General features: G+C 53.6%; 1 protein-coding gene and 1 pseudogene across 6 annotated transcripts in view; one reads left to right on the plus strand and one right to left on the minus strand.

Moving 5' to 3' along the window:
• The window catches only part of NRG2 (neuregulin 2), a 195,557-nt gene that overhangs the window by 18,235 nt on the left and 150,049 nt on the right, over positions 1-27,273 (minus strand). For 3 of the 6 annotated variants that reach the window (XM_086411963.1, XM_086411965.1, XM_086411964.1), the window contains 4 exons: positions 23,940-24,111; positions 16,449-16,567; positions 8,980-9,100; positions 2,860-2,936 (listed from right to left, as the gene is read on the minus strand). In XM_086411963.1, the coding sequence (XP_086268089.1) occupies positions 2,860-2,936; positions 8,980-9,100; positions 16,449-16,567; positions 23,940-24,111 (489 nt within the window). Of the gene's footprint in view, positions 1-2,435; positions 2,495-2,859; positions 2,937-8,979; positions 9,101-16,448; positions 16,568-23,939; positions 24,112-27,273 lie in introns of all 6 variants that reach the window. The other 3 variants (XR_015167492.1, XM_086411967.1, XM_086411968.1) reach the window with 2 other exon arrangements.
• Positions 18,452-18,986, plus strand: LOC147369475 (small ribosomal subunit protein uS11 pseudogene; annotated as a pseudogene).

Raw genomic sequence — 27,273 nt, forward strand, 5'->3', positions numbered from 1 at the left:
AGAGTCTTTCCTGGGCTCCTGGAGCCCGGCTGACCCTCCCGGGAGATCTGAGCTGAAAGCTGAAGACGCCCAGCTGGCAGGAAAGCTTGGACGGCGGCCGAGTTCTGGAGGCTCCACTGCTCTGATTCAGGATGCACTGGGACTCCCTGTCCAGAACAGTCCCGTAAGCTAGGGAGGCTCTGGGCCGAAGGGGGAGAAGGAAAAGGCCCTCCACTGTCTCTCTCCTGGTCCTCAGCCCTGACTGGCTGCTCTACCCTCCTGACTTGCAGTCCTCCAATAGGGCTGATCTGACTCTGCAGTTGGTCCTGGAGCCTGGGCTCAGGAGAATTCTGTTGGGCCGCATGCCCACAGGTTCAGTTCCTATCCCCACGGCCTTCCTCCCTGGCCTTGAATGGGAGGGGACTGGGGAGAGAGCTGCCCCCAACACTCTATTAAGATAGTTGATCATCTGGGCTGACCAGCCCCCACCTCCCTGGCGCCTCCACTCTCCTCTTCAAATCTTGGCTTCCAGGTTCCTGTCAGGGGGAACATCTAGCCTTTCACGCTATGGTCTGAGAAGGGTGGGGAGGCTCCTTTCTCTATCCTGAGCCCCAAATCTCTTTTTTCCAAGGGCTGCCTAAGCGACCCCCTGGGTCCTGCCCTCAGCCCCTTCATGCCAGGCACCATCAATCCAGTTCGAATTCCTCAGGGGATCCATCTGTCCTCCCTGGAGAGGAGGAGGTGGGTGGTAGGTTGATCAGGGGCCTAGGGTGCTCTGGAGGATGGGGGCCATGGACCATTGGGCCCCAGATGGAGTCCACGGCCAGTCCGTGGCTTTCTGCTCTGCTCCACCGCCACTTGACAGTGCTCGGAGGAACTGCTCCCAGCCCCAGATAAAACCCGCCACAGTCATGGCCTCATCCCCCAGCTCCAGGGCTCACACTAGTCTCAACACACTGCAAACCAGAAAGTTCCACTTTCAGAAGCGGAAGAGAGGAAGGGAATGAAGTCCTGGATGGGGACTCAGACCAGAGATGACCTGGAGAGAGTCGCCAGTTACCCCTCTGTTTCTTATTCCCTCTGAGTTTTAACAATCTTTGTTGTTTAGTTGCTACGTCATGTCCAGCTCTTTGCGACCCCATGGACTGTAGCCCGCCAGGCTCCTCTGTCCTTGAGATTTCCCAGGCAAGAATACTGGAGTGGGTTGCCATTTCCTTCTCCAGTGGATCTTCCCGACCCAGGGATCGAACCCAAGGCTCCTGCATTACAGGTGGATTCTTTACTGCTGAGCCACTAGGGAAGTCCATGTTGAGCAACAAATAATAACCTCCTCCTCCACCAACATTTAGCCACATAGATGTCTCTAGTCTCCATGGAAACCCCTGCCCTGGGGCCTGTATTCCCTCAATCCTCCTTTCCAATTCTCCCCATCTCCCCAAATCAAACCAAAACAAACTCTGGCCAGATCCCAGATCCAAAGGCAGGCTTTCTGAGAACTTGTTTCTCTCTCAAACACACAGGCACACACTCACTGCCTAGCCCTGCGCCCCACAGCCCCCCAACAGCCTGACATCTTCAAACAGGCTCTCAGAGGCAGGTGAGGGCTCTGCAAATGCTTCTTCCCATCCTGGCCAGGCTGCCTGACCCCTGGTGAGGAAGAGACCTGAGCCTGGCTCTGCCCAGCTGCAAAGAGAATCCAGTGTGACTGTGCCCAAGCAGAGGAGGCAGGCGCTGTATCAGTCTCCTCTGCATGAAACTGAGCAGGGCCCTGTAGGTCCTTCCCCAGGAATGACTCCCCAGTCACCCCTGCCTCTTGTTTGTAGAAAGGCTTTAGCCTCCTAGGGCTTTCTCATCGAGTTCCAAAGAGCACATTTAATCAGAGAAGTGAGAAAGTGCAGAAACCAAGGAAAACAATCAAACAAGACAAAATAATACGAGTTTAGCCATAAAACAAAGTCTGGGACCTCTGGTATACCCTTGAGTTGTTTTTCAGATACTAAAACCCCCAGCAGGTGATGACCACCCCTACGCAGGCCCAGGCTGAGTGGAGCCAGAAGGTTGATGACTGAGATTCCTGAAGCATCACCCTGTTCCCTTGCCACCAGCCAGTCAGAGACTGAGCACGAGCTGAACACATACCTCATGACCCCATCCGCCCACAGTCTTTCAAATCCCTTCCCTGGAGTCCTCTGCTTGTCGCCCTTGCAACAGGCGCTATTCTTTCTTTCCCCTCAACCTGGTTTGGTAGGTTAGCTTTGCTGCATGTTGGGCAAGCAGACCCAAGTTTGGTTCGGTAAGACGCACAGGTGTCTGATGAGGACTGAGAGGACACCCCCGCATTCCCCTCCCCCAGTCTCTGAAAGCAAGGCCCCCATCCTTCCCACGGGGTGGGGGGTGGGGGTGGGGAAGAACTGTCAGTTAGCAGGGAAGGAAAGAAATAGAAGAAAGAGACATACTGGAGAAGTTGACCATTGCGAACTGCTGACACCTGTCCCCGGTGTATCCCACAGGACACCTACCAAAAGAAAGAAAACCAGAAAGAGAGAGCCAGGATAGCAAGACACAGGCATTGCAACACCCCGGCACAGGCTCCTGCCAATGCCAGTTGGGTTCCTTGCCACTGTTAACCATTTGTACCGGCCTCACCACTCTGCCCCTTACCTGCAGCCCTGAACTTTAAACCCAAGGATTAGGCCAAAAATGAAAAAGCAAAACAAAAGAACTAACAAACCAAAAATACAAAAAGGAAACCAAAAACAGCCAAAGATCAAAACAACCAGCACCCCTGGCCCTATGTCCTACAATGAGGGGGGAGTGGGGGGGACTGCACCCAGAAGCTTTCTAAGGAGCAGGGACTTGTGTTTGTATCTTCAAACATACTTTGCTTAGGATCTGGCATGTACAATCGCAAAGGCAGTTTCTCCAAACATCTCTGTCCGAAGAATCCGTTTGGACATCTGGAGAAGGAAAAGGGGAAAAATCACAGAACAAACTGGCATCATCCGCGAGGCTTAGGTTAGAAATCAAAGTGCACAGTGATGAATGAGAAAACCAAGTCGAGCGCTGGGGCACACTCGTTGCTGGAGGGGCTGGAGTCGGGGCTGGGTGGAGGGCTCAGAAGTCTCCTTCAAAATCTTTCTAATAGATGCAGCTCCAGGTGGTGGGGAAGCAGGGGTGGGGGTAGGGAAAAGATGGTTTGGGGAAGCTGGGTGGGGGAAATTGGGAACTTACTGCCTAAAGGTCCTAATGGTCCTTGAGACTTCCCTTCTGAAGTCTCATGCCTGGGGCCCCATGAAGCCAGACTTGTAGCCCCTTGGTGCCAGACAGTCAGCAGGTGGGGTGTGGGGTGGGGAGGGTTGGGAGGCTGGGAGCTTTCTGGAATACCAAGTTCTGGGGAGCCATTCCTTCCAGGCCCTACCAAAGGGTTCTCGCCAGGGCCCTGGGTGGGATTTCTCATCCATGCAGCAGCCTCCAGAAAGCTCAAAGGAGAATGGGAATGCTGTTCCTAGACTGTGTGCCCACAACAAAAGGGGCCTTGGAGATGTCTCATCTGTTCTCTCGAAGAGGGGTTCTGTGGCCAAACAAGTTGAGGAAATCCATTGCCTGGTTTCCTGGTAGAATTGCGGTGCACGTTAGTATATGAAAGGCCGTAAGGAATTATTTAGGAGGAAAGAGCTGAACTTTCCAGTTTGTTCAAAACTTATCTGACCTTGGAAGTCATTTTTCTGAGGAATCATTGTGAACATGCAGTTTGGGGAAGGCTTCTCTGGAGCAGTATATATGGGGAAAGCTTAGTGGGGGACAAGTGAGGGTGGAGAGAAGCCTGAATTACCAGCATCCCAAAGCTGGTGGGCCCAGGGTTGGTGTGGGGCATCTGGTCTCGGATGGCCAGAATCATGATGCTGGGGGACTAAAGCAGGCTCCCTGGAGACCCCAAAGCCTCTTCCACATCAGGGGGCCAACTGGCTGCGTGGGACGCCTGCCCTCTCCCCATGACCTGCTCCTCTGTCACTGCCTGGCTCTGGGGGGAGTTCATTCTCCCTGGTTGCCTCCTACATAGAACCACCCACTCCCATCTCCCTGACCTTGTCCTTACCCCCAAGGTCCACTTCCTTCTGCTCCCTAGCTGCCTTTCTCCCTCCAAGTGATTTCCTGTCTTGCAGATTTCTGGGAGACATGCCCAGCCCTGTATGCTCTTCTGAACCCCAGCAAGGCCAGGTACTTAAGGGAAGCTTACAGACAGGGCCAGACTGACCCCCCCGCCCCTAGCCCCCTACTCAAAGATGGCTCTATGCTCTTCTGCCTCTTTAATTTAGGAAATTAGGTAAGCCCATCACCAGTGTCCCCTTAGTAACAGGTCAATACGGTTCATCAGTAAACTTCCCCAAGAGGTGAATGTACTATATACCTCTTAGCATTTTAGTGTATACCAACCATCAGTAGCCCCTTGAACTTACAGGGGGTGATGGCCATTGGCTGTAAAGTCCCTTACAAAAACCCTGTGGCCTCCAGTCTAGCCTGGAGGATGGGAAGCGGTTGATGAGCAGACAGCTGGAGTCTCTGTGGGCCTTAGGGTATCTCCCTCAGGTGAGGCAGGAGGCTGGTCCTTGTAGTAGGGCAGTGTGTATGTAGGTATGTCTGGCCAAAGAGCGGTAGTAGAGGAGGGGGTGTCTGGAGAAGGGAGGAGGGGAGCCTACCAGGGAAGCTGATGCATCCTCATCCTGTTGAACAGGGTGCTTTGGAAGAGGAAGCTACAACTTTGTCAGTATATCCTTTTCTGACCCCCTTGCCCTCGTTCCCAATCATCCCAACCCAGGAGAATGGAGGCAGTGGCTAAGGCTTTCCATTCAGCTTGCTTCAGGCTCAGCTTTCCTTTCTCAACTCTCAGAAACTGATTCCACTTGGGAATGGGAGGAGAGGTGTAGAAGTGATTTTTTCCCAAAGTGGAAGCACCTTTGGGGGTGGAAGATATAGACCCAGGAAGCTGCCAAAATGACTCTTGGAATCCTTAAAGGAATAAGAGAGAGGCTTGACTGTGTCCAACGTCTGAGATTAGCCCTGCTCTGGAGACAGGGGAAACCTGTATATGTGTGTGTGTGTGTGTGCACATCTGTGTAAGAGAGAGAATGGGGAGTGCAGGAGCAGGAGGGGACAGAGGGGAATTTATTCCCATTGCGGAGAGCCAGGATGCTTTCCTGTGGCTCTTGGACATGGAGGATAATTTGGTACATCCCTGTGTTCCTGGCCCCATACCCAGCCTGGACTACCCCGACCGTATCCTATTTTTCATGGCCACAGAGTTGCACAACTCCAGGTGGTACCGTGGACACTGTCTACAACACAGAAAAGCCCTCTGTAGTTGTGCAATGTAGTCCTACCCTTCCTGCCCTGGGAGTGTGTTCCCTGCTGGCTGAACGAAGGAGAAGGCGGTGGGAGGTGGGCACCTCACGGGGTAGTGCCCTGGCTCCTTTCATTAGCCTTATTTGTTGAGGATGAGCCACATCCGGGAGGCTGGGGGCATCCCTGGAGAAGGCTCTGGGGGTGGCCAACAGCCTTGCCACCCTGCTCCCAGGACCTGGTAACAGGGAACAGGCTACATTAGCCTGTCAACCAGGAGCAGGGGCTGAACTTGGCATGGCTGGCTGGTAGTGGGTAAGTTCCCACTCAGACAGGGATCGACTCCCTGAATTTCAGGGACATGGGGTACAGGCTTCCCAGCCCTTAGCCCCACGCCATTATCCTTGACTACGGGAAGGTTTGTGCTCAGGGCTGGAGAAGAGCAGGGGTGAGAGAGGGGCAGAGAGGAGAGCCCACGGGCTGCGCCTGGGATGGGTGCAGAGAGGTTGGGACTCTGCCTCCCTGGTTCCCACCCCACCTCCCGGGCCTCAGTTTCTCCTTTTGGTAGCCTGGGGATAATGCCATGTGTGCTGCCCTCACCCAGGGGAAGGGGAGGATGAGGGATGAGGGTGTGCCCTGGGCACTGGAGGGAGTGAAGCGTCTCTGGCCTCATGGGGGGCGGGCAGGGGGGTGGAGGTGGAGAGGATGAGCAGGCAGATGGGGGTGGGATGAGGGATCACCTGGACGCGGGTGTGGGGGATGGGGGGATGGGTGGATGGCGAGGGGAGGCATGCCACTGGTATGTGCACAGGGCTGGAAAGAGAGTCTTGTTCTGTCATCATCCCCTGAACCAGTCCCCAAGAGTCACGCACCAACCGTGCTCTATAAAAACACGGAGAGAAGAGGAGAAAGCAGCAAGAGGAAGTGCGGAGGCCCCTGTCTGGCCCAGACAGGAGGCAGTCACCGTGATTTGGACCCCCATTTTCAAATCCCCCTAAGTTTTCCTTTTTAAAACAAAATTCAGTATCAGTGACACTGTTTCTTTTGGCTCTGAATTCTAGAAAAACAGGAGGGATGGAGTGTGCCCGCTTTTCAACACTCCCCGCGGGGCTTGGAACCAATACACAACAACAAGTGTCAGAAAACCAGGAAGGAAAACTGATTTTTGTCGAAACTGGAATGAAACTGACCAGTTTAGTTTCATTATCCAAGCTAAGCGGAAATGCAAAAAAATCAAAATAAAAAAGTAAACAAACAGCACAAATGGTACGACGTGAGTTCCGTTTCCTAAGTTCTCTCCTTTTTATTCCATCCATTCCATTCAGGGTGTCATCAGGAACCCCAGAAGGCCTGCCCCCATTCCCTCCCGGCTCACCCACCCTCAGAATGGCCTCTGGGTTCTGCCCTGCCCCCCTCCCCCCTGCCCTTCTCCAGCACAGCTCTGAGGACCTGCCCTCCTGATTGCCATCCCCACCAGTGGTTCCCCTCTCCTGGGGGTCCAGGGAGTCAGGGAAATTGGTTCCAAGAGCCCTGGCTGGGGTTAAGGTGGGGAGGTGGCAGTTCTGGGTACCGAGCTCAGGTTCTAAGCAGTGAACCCCAGCTGTCCTGGTTGAGGGGTGATAGGACAGCATCTTCACAATGGCTCAGGCTCCTGCACTCTGCTCCTCTCAGATTCAGCTGGGTGGGACCCAGAGGGTCCTACAGCCTTGCTGGCAGGGGTCCCCAGGAACCCTATAGCTCGCTGTTCTCTTTTCCACACTAAGCTCTGGCACTGCAGTCCTGGGTTCCACAGCCCTCCCCAGCCCCAGCACCTGCCCTGGTTGGCTGCAACCTTTCCTGTCAGGAGCCAGGGCTGATCAGTGACAATGCTGGGTCCTTTCAAGGGTCTGGGGATCCAAGGGGCTAGAGAAGATGAGAGGCCTGGCGTGTGTGTGTTGTAGGGGATAAGAGGAGGGGGTCCAGGGCTGGGCCATCTCTGTAAGGTATTCCAGAACTCTTACACATTTCTTTAGATCTATTCCTAAGTGCTCAGAGCATTTTCAAGGCTAGAATGTTCCCAGGGTCTGTGACACTGTCCTAGAGGCAGAAAGAGAGGATGAGGGGCTGAGTCTGGACCAAGAACTTCCCAGGGGACCTGCTGTTTCTTTGGGGACTGTCCCTTGAGATCCAGGATGGGGGATGCTGGAAGGCAGATGGCAGCAGGTAGAAGGTGGACCAAGACGAATGCCGGCAGAGGAGGCCAGCTGGAGCCCAGGGAGTGCATGGCTGTCCACTGAGGGGAGAGCGTGAAGGAGGCGTGGCCCCCGTTATCACGCTGTGAGGTGGGGGCACCTTTGGCCAAGGTCATAACCAGGAGGGAGCTGGAGGCCAGAGGCAGGAGAGCTGGGAGCACTGACTGGACCTTGTCTGTGGGGCTGGTAAACGCCTCCCCCTGAATTTTCATCAATGCCCTGCTGGCCTGTGCCCAGATGCCATGGGGAACGGGGCATTGATGAAAATTCACCTCACTAGAGCCCAAGGCTGCTTTGAAACCCGGAGTTGCTAACTAGGCCTCCCTCCCTCTGCTCCTCTGGCTCGGAAGGTAAAGAATCTGCCTGCAATGCAGGAGACCTGGGTTCAGTCCCTGGGTTGGAAAGATCCCCTGGAGGAGGGCATGGCAACCCACTCCAGTTCTCTTCTTGTCTGGAGAATCCTCACGGATAGAGGAGCCCGGAGGGCTACAGTCCATGCAGTCGCAAAGAGTCGGACATGACTGAGCGACTAAGCACAGCACCCTCTGCTCCTCAGATCAGGCCAGAACCTGTGCTGCCCTCACAAGCTCTCCTACCTGTTCCTGGCTTGCCCACCAGAGGATCTGTCAAGGGGCAGCAGGCACCAGCTCCCAGAAGACCTGGCTGGGCCCCAACAAGCCCTCCCTGATCACTGTGCTCCCACCAGCCCTACTGGCTAAGGGTGGGAGCAGGGGTCCTCAGCTCCTGGGAGGTCCTACAAGGCAGCCCTTGGGGAGGCAGAGTCCCAACATGAGGTTTATCCTCAACCCTGACCTCGCCCACTTGGCTACACCCAAGTGATGTCCTTGCTGGTGGCCCTTCACACCCCAGAGAGGGACTAGGGACTTAAGTGGCATGGACAGCAGCCAGGGCGTATTTGGGCACTGGCTTCCTGCTGGCAGGGAGAACAGAGCAGAGCTCAGCTAGCATGGGCTCTGGGACGTGTACCCCGCCTGACCCTGCCAGGAGAGGAAAGGCTTCTCACTGCTGGGAAGATGCGACCCGGGCAGTGTTCATCAGAATAAAGTTTGGAAAGTTGCTGAGAGATGGGAAGGGAAAAAAGAGAGAGAGAGAGAATCCAGTGCCCACTGCCCAGGGCAGAGACTGGTCTCTCCATCTCCCTAGAAGGTGTCGGTGAAAGCGGGGACACTGGAAAATTGGGTGGGTAGGGGCCTGGTATACTGGGACTGCAGAAGCCCTGAGCCCTTTGGAGTTTACATCTCCCTGTATTCCAGGAAAGGGCTAGGAAGTGGGGCAAACCTCCCTGACTATACCCGCCTTGGAGACCCCTTATCAGTGGCTTGAAGCCCACTTTTTCCTAGAGCCCTCCACTTCCGCCCCGGCCTCTCTCCCCCTGCTCCTGCCCCCACGCCCACCTCCACTGGTCACTTACTTGCAGGAGAGCTGATTGATGCCCTCGATGTAGTAGCAGACACCTCCGTTGACACAGTAGGACTTGGCTGTCTCGTTGCACTTCCGAGCGTGCCCCGACCAGGATGATAGAGTGGTGCTCACTGGAGGTATGAGAGACATGTGCTGGTGACCCAAGGAGACCACTGCTGGGCCCCAGGAATCACCTTCTTCATGGTCCTTCATGGCCCATCTCAGAGCTGGATGATTGGAGACTTTAGGAATGGCTGGGAGTCTCCTTCAAGTCACCAAACAAGGCCAAGGGGAGGCCACTGTTAGCTCTGATCATCTATCCAGCACCACAGTGCACTCACGCTCCGGGCAAACCTCCAAAGGCTGGGAAGATTTTCTTTTTTGAAGGGGAGGAGAGGCTGGCAGAAACTACTCTGTTTTCTGAAATAAGGGTCCACCTCCACTGCTTCCTTGCATGCCTGCCTTTCTGGGGGCGCCCCTGCAGGTGGGATGAGGCACCATGTCTTATGTGGGGGGCAAGTCACAGGGTGCAGAGAGGAGACAGGTACATCCATCTGTACCACTGGGGCTCTCATGGACCAGGATGTGAATGGAGGAAACTGGGCTTTGCAGAGAGTGGCACCTTTTTGGACACTAATTTTCTAAGATCTTGGGAGATGTGAGGAGATCCCTAGCTCCCCTCTCTTCTTCCTTTGTCCCAGGGTGGGGACAAGCCTCCCAGAAATGCTACAAAGGCCACTATATCTCTAGAAGCATCCAGGGCCTTCATGTACACTCTTGCCAGGCAGCTCCCCCACTTCTGCCCCCTGGGGGAGCCCCCAGGCCTTGGATAGCCTGGGCTATAAATCAGGGCTTTACGTCGTTGGGAATAGGGCTAGGGGACAGCTGGGATGTGGAAACTAGGTGAGAACAAGCCTGGGTTCAAAGCTGCTAACCCAGACTGCACATCTCTGATGGATCAGATTTATCTGATAAATGAAAATCCCAAAAGCAGGGCTCCTCAGTGGGATGGCACCCAGAAGCCTGGTTTCAAGTGGAAATTCTTGCCCCCAATTTCAGTCTTTATCTGCTAGCTAACCCCTCAGACTGTGTATCCATACTGGCCATCAATGGATTCCTGCTCCCCCCACAGTCTCTGGGGCTGGGAGGGCCTCTCCTGCCCGCCCAGCAGCAGCCTCCTGACAGGTGGCCCATTCTACCTTGGCCAGTTCTGTCTCCTCAGGGGTACTGAGTCTCCACCATCCCCCGCAGTAAGTGGGGGGACAAGAGGAGGAGGAGGAGGCAAGCACTTGGCGCCCTGAGTGTTTAGACGTGTCGAGAGACAGATGGAGCGCGGGAACGGGAGTGTATACACAGCTCTGCCTCTGTATATGTCTGAGGAGTTCGCTGATAAAACCCAGCGGGCAGGGCCAACTCCCACCTTCCCAGCACACCGTGCCTGCTGCTGGTCTGGCATTCTTGAGCCCCACCCCTGCTGACGTCTCCCACCTCTGTACAACCCCACACCCGTCTGGGACCCACATGCTTCTGGGTCAGTGAGACCCAGGGAATAGAGAAAGGGACAGAGAAGAGAAACAGCTGAGATGACCACGCCTGTGAGCTGTAAAATCTCATTGCTGGGAGGACCCTAAAGGTTGTCCTGCCCTTTGATTGCATTGCCAAGGGAAGAATGAGGAAAGAGAGCAGAGAAGAGCCTTCCAGAGTCCAGGGTGTGTTGTAACAAAGCCTCAGGGCTCCTAATATCTGGCTGCATATTCTCACCAGGCACCTGGTCCATCCTGGAAGAACATGTCAGCACCAAGGCTTGACAGATGGATGCAAACACGATGTGGACCACAGGCCCAGGTCCTTTACAGGGTCCTGCCCAAGCCAGGGAAACCTCAGGCCATCTTGATGCCCTCTGCGGTCAGGGGTGGCAGAACCTGCCTGATGCTGGGCAAGAGCGCACATGGTGGTGGGACCACAGCCGTACACTTGGGTCTGCCCCTATGCACGTCTGCACACACCCAGGACTTGAAAGGCAGTGGGTGACTCCTGAAAGAAGGAAGATGGGGCCCTGGCTGGGATCTATGGCTTGGGGCTTCCAGAACTGTGTCACAGTGGGGACTAGGCTGGGGCCCTGGAAAGGCAAAAAGGGAGGGCAGTGGGGGAGCTGGTTGAAGAAGGTGCAGGGGAAAGGCCTTTGCACCTCAGAAAGTAGTACCTGGAGGCCAGCCCTATAACGGCAGGGTCCTCCCAAGTCACCAACTGTGTTGGTGGTGGAGGTTCATGCCAGGAAGATTTCCACACGGAAGATGTGCAGTCATGCTCTTCCAGCATACTTGGGCTCCGAGGGCAATGTCTCACACTCCCTTCATATTTCTTCACTGTGTTCTCCCATGTTTGGGGAGGTGAAGATGACCAATGACCTCCAAGTGAGAGAATCTGGCCGCTCTTTAGACACCACCCTGGGGATGGTGCTAGGCTACCCCAAACGCAGCTCCCATTCCTGTGCCCTGCCATTTGCTCCTCTACCCTTGCTCACCTCTGTGACTAAACAGCATGAACCAAAGGCTTGGAGGGAGTCTCTGATTTTTGGTCCCCCAGCTGTCTCTTGCTGAGGCCTGCCTCCATACCTCCTGGGGCTCTGCCACGTCTTACTACTGCCTCCCTTCCACCCCTCAGGTCTCTGTGGTCTCTTTCTTGGATGGCCACAGTCTCCTCCTCATAGGTCTTCCTGTCCTCACTCTTGCCTTCATCTCTAATCTTTCTGCTTTGTAGCTGCTGCCAGAGAGGTCTTTAAAATATGTAAATTGATCAGTTACTTCCAGTATCAAAACCCTCCAATGGTTTTGTACTCAGCCCTCCCCAAGTCTAATCTGGGCCTCACCACCTGTCCCGCTTCTTGTCTTGTCCCCGTCTTGCAGTATATTCAGACTCCACTGGCTTCGTTCAGCTCCTCTAAGAGGCCAAGTGACTCCTGGTCCAGGACTTTCAAAATATCAGTGTCTCAGAGAAGCTGCTCAGGTCTCCTCCCTTACTCTTTTTCTTAGTTTTGTAACTTAAACTTATAGTATTTATTCTAACAATTAAAAGACTAGTTGTGCAATTACTAGCTGTCTAAAGCCTGAAAGTGAAAGTTGCTCAGTCGTGTCTGACTCTTTGTAACCCCATGGCCTATATAGTCCATGGAATTCTCCAGGCCAGAATACTGTAGTGGATTCCCATCCCATCCCTTTTCCAGGGGATCTTCCCATCCCAGGGACCGAATCCAGGTCTTCTGCATAGCAGGCGGATTCTTTACCAGCTGAGCCAAAAGGGAAGCCCAAGAATACTGGAGTGGGTAACCTATCCCTTCTCCAGCAGATCTTCCTGACCCAGGAATCACCAGGGTCTCCTGCACTGCAGGTGGATTCTTTACCAACTGAGTTACCTCCAACAGAAGGTAAGCTCCATCTGGGCAGAGGCTGTCTGCTTCACTGGTGAACGAACTCCAGGGTCTAGCACAGCACTTGGCATGTAATAGCTGCTTAACAAATACTGACAAATATCTCTACCAAGCAATTAAAGACATCCGATTCTTTAGAGAAAGGTACATTCCACTACCATCCCAGGGTCTAGTCTGGTCTCCTTGGCTGCTGCTGATATCAGCATTAAAGCATTAATTCAAGCATTGTCTCTTAGAAAATACAAATACTCATGAAAAATCATTAAGGAAATGAAAATAAAAACCACAGAGGTACCACTTCACACCCCCTCAGATGGCTGTACTAAAAAAGGATGGATAATAACAAGTGGTGGTGAAGATGTGGGGAAATGGGAACCCCCCTACTTTGCTGGTGGAAATGCTAAATGGTGCAGCCACTTTGAAACACAGCTGGTAGTCCCTCAAAAAATTAAACATAGTTACCATATGACCAAGCAAGTCAACTCCTAGGCATATACCCAAGAGAACTGAAATATAAGTTCACACAAAAACTTGGACACAAATGTTATAGCAGCATTGTTCCTAACAGCCCAAATGTGGAAACGACTAGAATGACACAACAACCCCAGTTGATGTATATATAATGTGTATATAATGCATATATAAATGCATATATAAACAAAATGCAATGGAATCTGATTCAGCCATGAAAATGAAAGAAGCACTGATACATGCTACAACATGGATGAACCTTGAAAACATTATTTTAAGTGGAAAAGCCAGTCTTGAAAGGCCACGTATTCTATGATTTCACATATTTCTGTGAAATGTCCAGAATAGGTGAATCCACAGAAACAGAAAGTAAATTCTGGTTGCCAGGGGCTGGGGGGATTTAAAGAAAACACCTGGGAAGGTAAACCCAGGAGATCTCTATTAGGGCTCAGTGTCTTGGGGTCAGTGAGTTACTGGGGTCCTGAGGAGGCAAGGGCCAGGAGGGAGCTCATGCTGTGGAGATCTTTTCCCCACCGCCAGCTACTGTAACTGCTGCCCTCCTATCCCTTGCCATGGACAAAACTTCTCATCTTTCAAGGCTGTGTCAATGCCCCTTGAGCAGCCGCTGCTCCCTGACGGCCTTCCCATGCCCTCTTCTGGCGGCCCCACCCCTGTAGCCCTGGCTTCCCTGGGGCCCAGGCGGGCCCAGTCAACCCTGGAATGAGTCAGAGGTGGGCAGGCACAGTTGCCTGCTACCCGCCCTCCACCCCCTCCTCAGGGTGGGGCTGCTCCAAGTCTTTCGGGCTCCACGGGTAAACAAGAGCTGAGCATCTCTACCCGGGTTAACGTTCCCCACAGGACCTCCTGGCCCCCTCCAGTGGCTCTGTCCACCTCCCCACATGAAGGGTAGCCTCTTGCCTGCCTGGACTGAAGGGCAGCTGAAGAGACGTGGTATGAGGGTGTACATGTGTGGTGGTGGCGGTGGCTAGGTGCACAGGATGTCAGCCTCAACACAAAAAGCCCTGAGAATCCCAGAGTTTTAGGGAGAAGGGGCTTAGAGATCACCTGGCTCAAACTCAGATGGGAAAACTGAAGACTCGGGAGGTGAAGCGACTCACTCAAGGTTGTACGACAGAACTGGAATGAGACCAAAACTCGGGACTCTGTCCATAGCTCAGCTGCCCCACCGTCCTGCCTGCTGGAGGGATAAGAGGCACAGAGCCCTAAGGGCCCAGCCCAAAGCTCCACTGTCTGATCCTTGACTGACCAGAACCCAGGCTACTGGGGGCTCACAGAAGCCCACAGGCGGGGTGGGGCTGCATCTTATCTGAAGGATCTTACAACAGAACCCCGCCCGAGGCCCCAAGCCCTGTGCAGGAGAGAGGACATTACTGCGGTTTCCTTCATGGCATGGCAGCCTTTCTTCTTCCTCCACACCCCACACCCCACCTCCGATATAGTTCTAGCAGGGATGTCACTTATGGGACTCTGCCCCTCAGGACCCCTTTGCACACACACGTGGGCCTGCCAGGATGGCATCGCACCCCCCGAGTGCATGACTGGGCCGAGCGGGGCACAGAACAAGAATCCATCCCTGTGACAACGTAAATGGAGACAGACAGACCAAGCTATCTCTTTTCCCTGGGTGGTGCTGCGATGATGTAAACCTGGAGCTGTCTGAGGCCATGGCCTCCTCTTCTCAATCCTTTCCCTAAACATGGGGGAAGCCCATTTTACAGGAGGAGAAAAAGAGGCCAACACATTGTGGGAGGGAGCACCCCGACCCCTGCTCTGAGGTCCAGGACTCTGTTGGGTCTAAGGTCAGTCCTACCTCTGGACTTCTCAGTTTTAAAAACCAATAAATTCCTCAACATAGTTTCATGTTGGGTTCTTATCAGTTCTAACCAAGAAAGTCTTAAAATGTAAAACAGGAAACCTCAAATCCCCAGTGAATCTGAGAATGCCTGCCCACTCTGGCTGCAGGGGACGATGCCAGGCCCCAGCGTGGTCCACTTTCCCAGGCTTGAGACAGGCTGGGAGTGGCAGGAGGGCGCGGGTGCCCCCACTGCCATCATGCCCAGGCTGGGCCGCGGGGAGTCAGGAGAGGCCCTGAAGCAGGTCTGTGGTCCTTCTGTGTTTACCAGGTGCTGACCCAAGCCTGGTGCTATGGTGGGCCCCAGGGCTGGAGGGGTAAACAGGCTAGACATGGCCCCATGAAGCATGGGGGGCTCTGTGTTTGCCAACATCTTTCACATCATGTAGCTCTACCTGCTTGACTCTGGGGAGAATATGTAACCTCTCTCAGCTTCAATCTCCTAATCCATGAACTACACCATGGGGTTAAGTCAGGGCTCCAGAGGGAATATGGAGAGACCATTTGGGTCAGATTTGTGTAAGCTGGGCTGTGGGGCCAAGTTCTTGTTCTGTGGCTCCAAGGGTGGGGGCATGATGGAGTTAAAGCGCCTTCAGGGGTCATTGCTCTGGCCCAGGTGAGCAGGGCTGAAACCTGGGCCAGAGGTGCCCTCGAGGTGGGGTTGGAATGAAAAGAAAAGATGTGAGCGAGACATCCAGAAAGAAGACTGACAGGGACTTGAAGACTCAGATCTATGAGATCCACTGGCAAGTGGAGGAGCAGAGAGGCTGGCAAGAGAGGGGGATCCCTCAGAACACAGGGCAGACTGGGTCTGAGCCAGGTTCTCCTCTGAAGGTGCAAGGCCAGGGTTGTTGTTAGACTGTACCGGGTGTGGGGAGTACCAGAAGGCTGTGTGGTGGAAACACAGGTGATGCACACAGATGGAGGATTGGACTCTGTGACGGGCAGGACTGGAAGCAAACCCAGCAACCAGGTAACAAGTGGTACCTACAGGCCGGGTGTCAGGAGGAGGAATGAGAGCTGTGGGGCTCAGAGGAGGGGTGAGAGTGGAGGGGGCGCGACCTGAGGACAGATAGGCATGGTGACTTCCCAGTCAAGGGCAACAACCAGAGGATGGCCCAGCAGGGGGGCTGCCTCTGTGGCAAGAGGCAGCTAAGGGTGCCATGGGCTCCTGACCTTGTACATTTCCCAGGGAGGGGATGACCAGTGGGAGAGGGGCCGGCCACCCCTGAGCAGAGGCTGCCCCCAGGGGTCCAGGGCACTCAGGCCTCCCCACTGTGGCACCGCAGAGCGGGCTGCCTCCACTCGGGCACCCAGCAAAGCCGTGGGCAGGCGGCTCACACACACCCTGGGTCTGCCTCTCTCTGGAGCCCCACTCCTGGCAGCCCAGCCTCCCATAATTGCCTTCTAAAAATATCCTTCTCCCACCCCCTACCTCTTGATTTCAAAATATTTAGTTTTCAGGGTATTTAAAATGAGAGCTGGCGGCTCTTCCAGGTCCAGATAACAAAGCTAAACATTTATGCTTCGACTGCGTTTCCCTGAATCGGCTCAGATCTCGGGCCTTGATATGGCAGCAGAGGGAGGGAGGGGAGTCAAGTGCAAGATGAATCATGTGTGGGCCTCTTCTCCAGGGCTGCGGGCAGGGTGACAGGCTCCCCCCATAGGACCCCTCTAGGACCCTTCCCTTGGTTGGGGGACCACCTACCGCTGTTGACAAAGAGCCGGCCCCTGACAGTGTCCTTCCCGAGGATGTTCTCAGCCTCACAGACGTACTCCCCAGCGTCCTCCAACTTCACCTTGTTGAACTGGAGTCGTGAGTTCTTTCTGGTTAGGGAGGGGATAAGAGGGGGTTAGCATGAGCTCCCCAGCTGTCACCCAGCGGTCACCTCTCCCTGCATGGTCACAGTGTCTGCGCAGGTGGATGGGAAGTAGACTTCTGCAGACCAGCCAGTGCTGGGGTCTGGGTGGAATGCACAGAGTCCGGAGCTGGAGGGAGACCTGCACGCTCAGGAGAAACACAAGTTCTAAGTCTATGGATCCTCACATCCATCCCTTTTCCAGAAGTGGACCTTCTTTGTAACCGCTTTTCCAGGGCAGGAAACTGGCATCCTTTGGGAGTCACAAGGACTTTAGCGCCCTTCTCCCAAGCCCACCGTGTCTCCCCCACCCCCTTCCAGCAGAGCAGCCACTATCTCACAGCCACCTCAGCCTTCCCTTAGAAGCAGCAGCCCCACCACTCTGGATAGATAAGGCCTGTCCCAGGAACCCAGGAAGGCCAATGAGCTATCAGGTTTCCATGGCAACTGCACCAGCCTCCCAGTCCTCACCTGTGGCTCTTCCCTGCCTTGATATTAGACCTGCCACTAAGGGGCACTCTGTGGCCTCTTCAAAAAGTTTCCCTTCATTTACTCAACAGATGTTTATTGAGTGCCCTCTGTGTGCTGGGGGCTTGCATATCTCAGGGAACAAAAAAATCTTATCTTCAAAGCCTGACTTGACTCTCATGGCTAATCTGGAGGAGGACCAGGCAGGACTGATGGGAAAACTGAGTCCTCGAGGGGTTTCTGGACTTGTCTAAGAATGCCTGCCAACAAAGCAAAGGCAGAGGTGAATGAGGAGCTACAGCTGGTGAGGACATGAGCCCCAGGCAGCTCATGGGCTGTCTCCTGGAGCTTGATGCTTAGGCTAACACCTCTGTGGAGGGCTTCACACCCAGCCTTGCATGCCCAGAGCCGTGGGGCCAGGCCTGGGCAGGGATTCCAGTGCTGTGTGTGACTCCAGGGCACCTGGCCTGGCCTGTCCTCTTCTTTCTGAAGACCATGCCAAACCTTCCTTCCTTCCATCGGCTTCCCTGCACTTGCCCGCAGGAGCCTGGGCTCTGCAGGATCTGTTCATACCTCTCACCCCTCCCTCTGCCCCAGTGCTCTTTGGGGCCAGTCTAAGCTCTGGATAAAACCCCAGGGGACCCCAGGGGGGAACAAGAAGTAGCATGAAAATTTCTTAACATGATGTAACTTCCTCCTCTTAGTCCTGAGTTTAAAAAAATCAGATTCCCAGAACATGCCTAGTGGGCTAGGGAGTGGTGGAATGGGAGCCAGGGTAGCAGAGCTATAATGGCCCTGAATCCAGGGCTGGAGAAACAGAGCCATGAAGCTCATGGGGAAGGAGGGCAGTGAGCAGAGAGGCTGTGCCAGGGATGGAGGAAGACGGCAAAATGACCCATATCTCTCCCTGCGCTGTGCTTTGGGGACCAGTCTCTTGAGCTCCTCCTCAGCCCCTGATGCTGGGCTCTTCCCAGATCTCCTAACTCTGGGATCCCCCAAACCAGCCTCCACGAGCCTGTCTAGTCAAAAGGCCTCATTTCTGTGATGATATCCATACCGATGATACGGTGACAGCTGCCCGACTCCCTTCCATCCCTCCCGGCTCATGCCGGTCTCTGTCTCCTTGGCCTGTGTTTGCTTACAACCCTCTTCTGTCAATCTGAGTTTCTTCTCTTCATTAAACAGACCCCTGGAGGCCCCTGTGGCTACGCCAGCATCTCCTCTCTGGCTCCTGCCTAATTAGATGCCAGGGAGCCCAGCTGCCCCAGGACCAGGCTTCTCCAGCTTCCTGGCCACCAGCTCTTCCTTAACACTAGACAAGCAGGGCAGGGGCTCACCTGGGGGTCTCAGGGTCAAGGAGGCATAGGGGAGAAGACGTGCAGAAATGGCACCTCGCAGGAAGAAAGAAAAGAAGGAAAAACAGGTCATCAGCCTCGGCCCTCAGGTGGCTGAAGGAGAAAACATGTTTGGTGTGCCACATCTTTGCACCCTTCAGTGATACTTCTGTCCACATCACGGATCTTTCTGGCCAGGAAGCCATCTGCTGTGTAACTGAGGGGAGGAAGATGAAGGCTGACCGAGGTGAGCTCTTTCCATAGGCTGCCATGTTGGCTGCCCCGAATGTAGCCTAGAGATGCAAGGAGCTGGGCATCACTGCCCTTCACATCAAATTCCAGGTCACAGGAGGAAACAGGACAAGCCTTCAGAACCCTTGCCCCAGGGATGAAAATTGGGCCAACTGAGCAAGTCACCCTCACCCCCTCCAATAGCACCCACAGGAAGCGGGTTCACCATCTGTGAATAGGACTCCTCAGATTATTGCGTTAATAAATTGCCTTGATGTAAAAAAAAAAAAAGAAGGTATAGGGGACACAGAGATGGACCCTCCTTGTCACCCACTCACAATGAATTCAAAGAAGCGTCCCTTACACCACCTCAAATGCAGGAGAATAAGATGGAGCCAGGTTCACAGTTACCTGAAAGGATGGAAGCTAAAACCAGAAGGAAGGGCTTCCTGCATGGAGGAGTGTGAGGTCTGTGAAAAGGCCGGGGTGCAGGGAGAGCCCCTCCCCTTTGAGGAATCAGAAAGAGGCTAGGGGACAGAAACCAGGGCCCCAGGTTTGCTGAGTGCAGGCATCTTGGTTTACCAGCTGTGTGATGATCGCCCCAGTTCCAGGAAGGTGGCCCCAGCCTGGCACAAAAGGTTCTGGGGTCAGAGCTGAAGGGCGGGGCTCTGCAGCTGAGGAGCGGGGCCACCACATTCTCCTACCTCCCTGAGAAGCCCCAGGTGCTCAGGGCCCCCTCCCACCTCCCTGGCAGGCCCTCTGTCCCCTTGCTGGGCTGACCCAGCTGCCCCGTGACAGGCGCCCTCCTCGCCTTTCTCAGTCAGCTTTCTGCTGGCAGGGACCAGGGATCTGGGCAGCTGCCTCCTCCACCCACCCGCACGTTTTCCCCAGCGCCTACCTCCTGCTGCCTGCCTGAGGGGCCTGTTCCAGCCTGCCCCTCATAAACAGGGGAACACATGGTTCCGCCGGGGAAGGGCTCCGTGCCCAGGGCTGGGGAAGGGGGCGGTCTTCTCCGGGCACAGGAAGGCTAGGCTGAGACACCTCAGCGGGGCTGCCCCAGAGACAGGCGGCGCCCAGTGGAAGGGGCGTCTCCATAGACCCAGAGTGACATTAAGACAGTGTGGCCTGGGCAGAATGGAGCACTTGGAGGGCTAGAGTGTGCACTGCAGTGTGGGCAGAGGAAAGATGATTTTGCCAGAAAGGAGACTCCTGCCCCCAGCCCCCAGCCCCCACGCCAGGTGAAGTGTATGTGTAAAGGTGGCGGTTCTCCGAGTCACAGTGAGGGAATGGGAAATGACAGGGAGTGAGGCGCTCTCCACCACAGCCCACTCCTCCAGCCCATCGACTCACTGCAGGGAGCAGCCCTGGGGCAGGATGGGTGGAGCCAGGCAGTTTGAAATGTGGCCATCGGGACAGGATCCTGACAGGAAGGGGGGAGGGGGCACACTCAGGCTGTCTGGAGGCCTTAGTACCCCCAGGAGACCCAGGGGATACATCCAGGCCTTGTGTGGGGGCTGGGTGCCCCATCTGTCTGCTGACACCAGGGCCTGACCAGGACAGTCACTTGTTCGAAGGCAAGGTCAATGCAACAGGTGTCCTGCCCAATCCTACGCCCCCTGCACCCAGGAGAGGTGAGCAGATCCTGCAAGATCCTTGTCAGTTCACACGGAAAGCAGATGACCTCCGCCAGGCTACACAGGAGACAGGGTGTGTCTGGAGGTGGTCTCAGAGGTTCTCACGCTGGGAGAAACAGCCTCCCACCATGCCGTGAAGCTGTGTCTGAGGCACCATGGGAGGAGGTGTGAGAGCTTGCTGGGGGAGCTCAGGAGGGTAACCCAGAGGGTGTGACATTTAAGCTAGGCCTTGGAGATTTTTGCAAAGGACAAGGTGAGGGGAGCGGGTACTGCCAGCACAGGGAACAGTCTGGGCCCAAGCCTAGGAGTCAGGAGCACTGAGGGGGAGAACAGCGAGATGGTGAGTTATAGGCCAGGAAGGGGAGCATTAGAAGAGCACCACAGCCTAGGCTGTCCCTGGCATACGGCAGACTCTCAAGATCTGCCAAGTAAATGAATGAATGATCAGATATGTGCCCTGTTAGAAAAACCATCCCCTGTCAGAGCCACCGGGGTCAGTGAACCTGTGGACCTCTCGAACTGCAAACAAAACCAGGCATACGTTTTATGAAGAAAGGGTCTTTACCAGACCCTCCGCTAAAGCTAGACGAGAAACTGTGAAGATGGGGCCACGCCTGCTCCACCGCTGGTGCATTCCCAGCCTTGGGTAGAGTCCCCGGCACACAACTGACGCTCAGCACACATACGCGCAAAACAGAAGTGAATTCACAAAGGGGCCTGTGGCCTAGAAAAGGTGGGGAATGCCCAAGAGTAAGCCGGTGGAGGACAAGAGGCTGGAGGCAGGGAGAGCAGAAGTGGGCGGGGAGAAGGAGGCCTCCTTTCTGAGACGTGGTGTCCGCCTGGAGGGGACGGCATGAGGGCAGGCACTGGGCAGCGGGCAGTCTGGTTTCGTCACAGCCGAGAGGGAAGTGCAGTGGGGCAAGGCAGGGCCAGAGAGGACGGGGGAGAGGCAAGACTAGGGCGTTCTGGATTAGAGATGTCTGGGGCTTTTCCAGTAAGCAGCGGAGGTGACCTCTAAAAATAGTTTGCATTCATTTGACCCAGAAATTCCCACAAAATTGTGTAAATCAAGAAGTTCCAATGTTTGTGTTCATTTTCAGAACACTCGTGAAGCCACGCAGGCCATTAAGTATATGCATATCCGAGAAGCCACCAAGTATCAGAAGGATGTCATTTTAAAGAAGCTATGTGTGCCATTTCATTGTTACAGTGGTGGAGTGGTAGGTGTGCACAGGCCAAACAGCAGGGCTGGGCGCAGGGTCAGTGGCCCAAAATGAGCCCTGAATTTTTACTGCACGTGCTCAAAACCGCAGAGAGTAGTGCTGAACTTAAGGGCTTAGATGTAGATTCTCTGCTCATTGAGCACATCCAGATGAACAAAACCTCCAGCCTGTGGGGCAGGACTTAGAGAGCTCAACGTCAGATCAACCCGTACATGAGCTCTCCCTGCCTCATGGAGATGGTCCTCACTGGAAAAGAACAGATTGTTCCTAAACCAGAAGAAAAGGTTGCATGGAAGAAAAAGATATCCCAGAAGAAACTGAAGAAACAAAAACGTATGGCCCAGGAATACACACTGCCAAAACAAAAAAAGCAAACAAAAGTGAAAAAAAAAAAACAGATAAGCACGGGGAACCTCAGGGGTGGTATCTAGATGGCAGTATGGATTTGGAACTCAGGAAAGGGAAAAAAAGCCATCAGACTAGAGATGGAGGCTTGGGGTCATCAGATATGAGAGGGTGAATTCACCCATGGGTGGAGAGCTCTGGGTGAAGAGCGAAGCCCCAGACACAGAAAAGTTCCAGCATTCATGATGCCTGAGAGAAGGGGCTCAGAGGCACAAGAGGATGAGGAGGCGGCACACAGGGGCAAGGAAGCAAGTGGCACACGTGCCAACGGCTGCTGAGGGGCCTGGCAGCCAGAGGGCCCCGGGAGGGGCCTGAGGTCACCCGATCTGTCAAGAGCTGCAGCCACAGAGAGTATTGGGGTTGTGTTTACAGGGCAGGTTCCTGTAGAGCAGAGGTATGGAGGATGAGTCAGTGAGGAGTCAGTGGGCAAGAAACTTCCTCCACGTGGTGGTGAAGGGCAGGAGCGAGATGGGCAAGAGTCGGGGGAGGAGGAACAGGAGACGGCAACACAAAGAGAGAGCTTTTGGAGGAGAGGCGGTGTTAGTGGTTTGTTGGGAGAGAGAGGGAGAATTCACCAAAGAGAGGAGTTTGTTGGTGGCCCAAGGGCTCTGAGGGTGCGTGTGCAGGAGGGTGTGGGTGAGTGTGAGGGTTACGTGTGGATCAGGAACGGGGGTGAAGACTGGCCACGTTGTGGACTATTTGAGCATAATGTGGGCAGCAAGGAGCACCCCCACTCCTGACTTCTGCTGTCTCAGGGCAGTGAGGGGAGGCCACCTTCCAGAAAAACAGAACAGGAGGGAGACAGGCCCCAACAGCCTGGGAAGCCAGTCTACTCTTCTCTCCAGCTTGGAGCCAGGCATGGCGTGACAGCGGGAAGGGGTGAGGGGGTCTCAGAAGGTGACTTGATGGGCAATCTGAATTTCTTGCTAACACCATTGACTGGTGACATCCCAGAAACCCTCCTCCCAATTTCCCTCAGAAAGCAGTGTTTTTTTTAGCTGTAAACCTTTGATCTGAACTGAAACCTTCTTAAATCACTTTCTATTTTCTGCCTGGACCACTTTCCAGGATGACAGGTCCTGTCTTTGCTCCCTGCTCATGGAAAGAGGGTCAGAAAACTGCAAGCATCGCCCAGACCCTGACCCCTTCCCTTCACAGGTTCAGACACTAAGGCCAGAGGGCAGGATGTATACATCCAGGGCCTCCCAGCAAACCAGGAGCAGCCTGAGCCCAGACATTTTCCCATTGCTTTTGGCTGTGGGGCAGGTTGGAGGGTCCTCTAAAATCATTTGCATTTTGGGGGGTGAGGAGGGAATGACAGCCCCTGGGGAGGAGCAGGAAAGGCTGGGGTGCCCCTCAGCCAGAGAGGGAAGCCTACTGTACCCTCAGAATCTGCAGAGTGGAGGTCAAGCTTGTTCTGCCTTCTGACAGCCCCTCAGGGGCCGTGAGAGGCAGGAGAGAGGTGAGGGACTGCCCTTGGATCCTTGGCTTCTCTTGCCTGCAGCCCCCTGTCTGACCAAGATGGAAAAGAGACCACCTTCCACAGCCCAGAGACCCTAGACCTTCTGATTCTCTTCCCTGGAGCTTTGACTCAAAGACTTAAGACAATCTCCAAGTCACAGGCGAGCTGTCTGAGATTCCTCTGACACCAGTCAAAGCCATGGGCCCCTCCCCTCACCTGGCTTCCTGCCCAGTGACAGCTTGCTGAGCTGAGGAACTGGTGCATCATCACCCATGACCTCCTAGACACATTATAGATCAGAGTCCTTTACCAAAGACTGCCCAGTGGTGGGCTTCAGACCCTGTGAGTCCTTTGAAAAGTTTTATGGACAAGATGGGACTTCACAGTTAGAGCTGACTTTGACATTCAAATGGCCTTCATCCATCCAGTGATGTTAATTAAGGGGCTACCATCTGCAAGACACTGGGGCAGCATGCCAGAGCTGGAAGGAGAAACTGGGAGCCACAAAAAAGGGAGATGGGAACTGGTTCCGTGCAGGAAGGAGGCAGGGCGGCTGGCAGACGGAGGGAGGGATGTTGCTCACCTGCCATTGCCATACTTGATGCGGATGTCCCGACTGCGGTTGAGCTCCTTGCCGTCCTTGAACCAGCGGTAGGAGGGCAGAGGGTTACCCGCTGCTGCCTCGCACTTCAGCGATTGCTTCTCACCCACCTGTCCCGTCTGGCTCTTCATCTTCTTCAGCTTGGGCCGAGTGGCTGTGGGGGTACAAGGCAGGAGGTGAGTGTGGAGGTGCTGAGACAGCACCAAGCATGCACAGTGGGGATAGGGCCACTGTTCTAGGGGAGGTGGGGTTTGATCCTGGGGAACCACCCTTCCTGGTGCCGTTTCCTAGTTCAAATCAACAAGCCTTCACCAAGGGTCTGTGATGCTGTCAGTGTGAGTACCACCGATGGAGAGTTTTCCTTCATGCCTGGAATGGTCTTCAGAGCTTTATACACATTAACTGATGAAAATAACCCTGTGAGTTCACTGCAAGGATGAAATCCACTTACAGATGGGGAAAACTGAGGCTCAGAGTGAAGTCACTTCCCCAAGGGGATGAAGCTGGAATTCAAACCCAGGTCTCCTGGACTTCAGTGCTTATGATCTAATTCTCGTCCCAGACCCGCAGGCCCATGGTGGACCTAGAGGAGACAGGTGGACCAGAATGACAGATACAGCTCCTGCCCTCAGGAAATCCAGTCTGGCAGAGGAGCTGGAACCTAGCATCATAGCAGTCATGGAGGCTTTGGGGTGCTGAAGCCCAGAGGTGTGACCCCAGTGGAGGCTGGGGAACAGCTAACTCAGCTCAAAATCAAAGGATGGGGGAGCTGGAAGGGAGGGAGGTGGTCTAAGCTGTGGTTTATCAGAATCGCAATGGTCGGTGATGTGAGCTGACCTGCATGTGTGAGGTGGCATGGCTGTGTGTGGGGTGGGGCCGGGGGACATGGGCCCAACCAGAGCTGCAGGGCTGCAAATGTCAAGCTAAAAGGCTTCTCCTCTTTGTCTTGAACACCATTCTATTTCCACATGCCCCAGTCTCCCATGTTTCATCTCCTTGCTCCCCTCCCTCTACCAACCTATTAAAAAAAGAAAAGAAAAAAGTACTCTGTTCTTAGGAAGGTGATGGCAAGCCCATGTTCCCTGCTGAGTGTGTAATAATTCCACTGGGACAGCCCTTGACAGGACACCAATGCCTTTGTGTGTGCCCTCATTTGGTCACTGAGCTCTGTAAGGCAAGCGGCATGCTGACTCAAAGGGTGATGATGACATTCAGGTTAAGAAACTTGGCCAAGGTCACATAGCCAGGCAGCCCAGAGCTGGGACCAAAGCCCAGGTGCCTGGATGTGCAATGTATCAGGATTGTACCCGGCTGGTGTCTGATTCTGTAGCCTCATTATCTCTATTTGAGGAACCTGGTTGAAGGTAGGGTCTGCTGGGGCCAGAGAGCTGTCTAGTGACAGCAGACCCCATTTGGCCATTGGTCCATCCCCTACCACCTCAGGCCAGAGCTTGAGCTGGCCCTGGATAAAGACAGATGAGAGGGCCTGGCTATAGATGGGGGCCTCTCAGTGAACCTAACCCTGGGCTGCTGCTTTCAGTAGGGAGTAGATGAGAGTGGGGGCTTTCCTGGTGGCTCAGCAAGTGAAGAATCTGCCTGCAATGCAGGAGACACAGGAGACGTGGTTTTGATCCCTGGGTTGGGAAGATTCCCTGAAGGAGGGCATGGCAACCCACTGCAGTATTTTTGCTTGGAGAATCTCATGGACAGATGAGTCTGCCAGACTACAGTCCCTGGGGTTGCAAAAAGTCGGACATGACTGAAGCTACTGAGCACGCCGCACATACAGAGAATGAGGTGCATGGAAAGAAAGGGATCCCAAAGCCTTAAAAAATACAGTACATAGACTCAAAAAATGGTGCTTGTGAAATGGTTTTGTTCATTTTTGAAAATTAAAAAATACAAATGGATAAAAGAAGAAACTAAAATCATCCATTATCCTAGAACTCATAAGCAAAACACACATATACCACACCTACACATCTATTTTTAAACAAAGTGGGACCAGTGCCAGTAACATGTTTCTTTCATTTAATGAAACACTGTAAGCCTTTCACCTTGGCATTAATTATTAATAACAAATAATTCCCAAATAATAACAAATAATTCCCAAATTATAAGGCAGTCATCTCCAGAGAGAGGATAAGAGACATTAACTAAGAAAATGGTTCCATGAGCAACTCAGTTTGGGAAACCTGCAAGTACGCATTAAAGAAGTCTCTTCATCAGCTTCAATATGATTCCCCAAGTAAGAGTCCTGGAGCTTTTGGGGGAACCCTTAATAGCATTTCAAGGAAGTAAAGTTATGTGGAATAAGTTCTAGAACCTAACTTGTGTGTGTGTGTATTTATAGGTATTTAAATATTTTAATAAATATTACATTCACATGATTTAAAATTCAACAAGTGAAAAATGGTATATGACTTACACAAGTCTCCTGATTTCTGACCATGGCCACACAGTTGCCTTTCTAGGAGGCAATCAATTCTATCAGCTCCTTTTATGTCCTTTCAGAGATCTTTCAAGCACAAACAAAACCCCCTAGGATTCACACACAGTTTTTTCTGTAGCACCATTTTCAAGGTTACATAATATTCCTATATGGGTACACCATAATGTAACCAGTTCCTATTGTGGGGGAATTTAACATACAGTCTCCCCTGCCTCACTACACCTCATCACAAACAAGCCCAGAGGAATATTCTTGCAGCTCTATCCAGTGTATATATTCAGTGCACATCATCCTTTGTATTGATACATATCCAGTGTATTCTGCTGTACGGGCAGTGAGGCTCCTGACTCACACTGCCTGGAGTCAAATCCAGGCGTTGCAACTTGTTAGTTCTATATACTCTGTTGTTGTTGTTTAGTTGCTAAGTCGGGTCCGACTCTTTTGTGACCCCATGGACTATAGCCTGCCAGGCTCCTTTGTCCATGGGATTTCCCAGGCAAGAATACTGGAGTGGGTTGCCATTTCCTTCTCCAGGGGATCTTCTGGACTGAGGGATGGAACCTGCATCTCTTGCATTAGCAGGCGAGTTCTTTGCCATCTGAGCTACTAGAAGTCCTCAGGCCATTGTCTTAATCCTTTTGGGCCTCAGTTTCCTCAGAAGTGATAAAAACAGCTCCTACCTCATGGGATGATGACTGGGAGGATTATATGAGATAAGGTATGTAAAGCCTGGCCTGCACAGAGCATTTAAGAAAGGTTGGCTATTATTGTTATTATTATCCACCATTATTTCCTAAGGCAATCTTCCTAAAAGTGGAATTGCTGCGTCAGAAAGGGGTGGGATCTTCCTCAGTTTTACATGTT

This window comes from Bos grunniens, chromosome 7 (assembly GCF_055505025.1).
Source record: "Bos grunniens cultivar Pamir isolate PY7600 chromosome 7, Bosgru_T2T1.0, whole genome shotgun sequence".
NCBI classification, from domain to species: domain Eukaryota; kingdom Metazoa; phylum Chordata; class Mammalia; order Artiodactyla; family Bovidae; genus Bos; species Bos grunniens.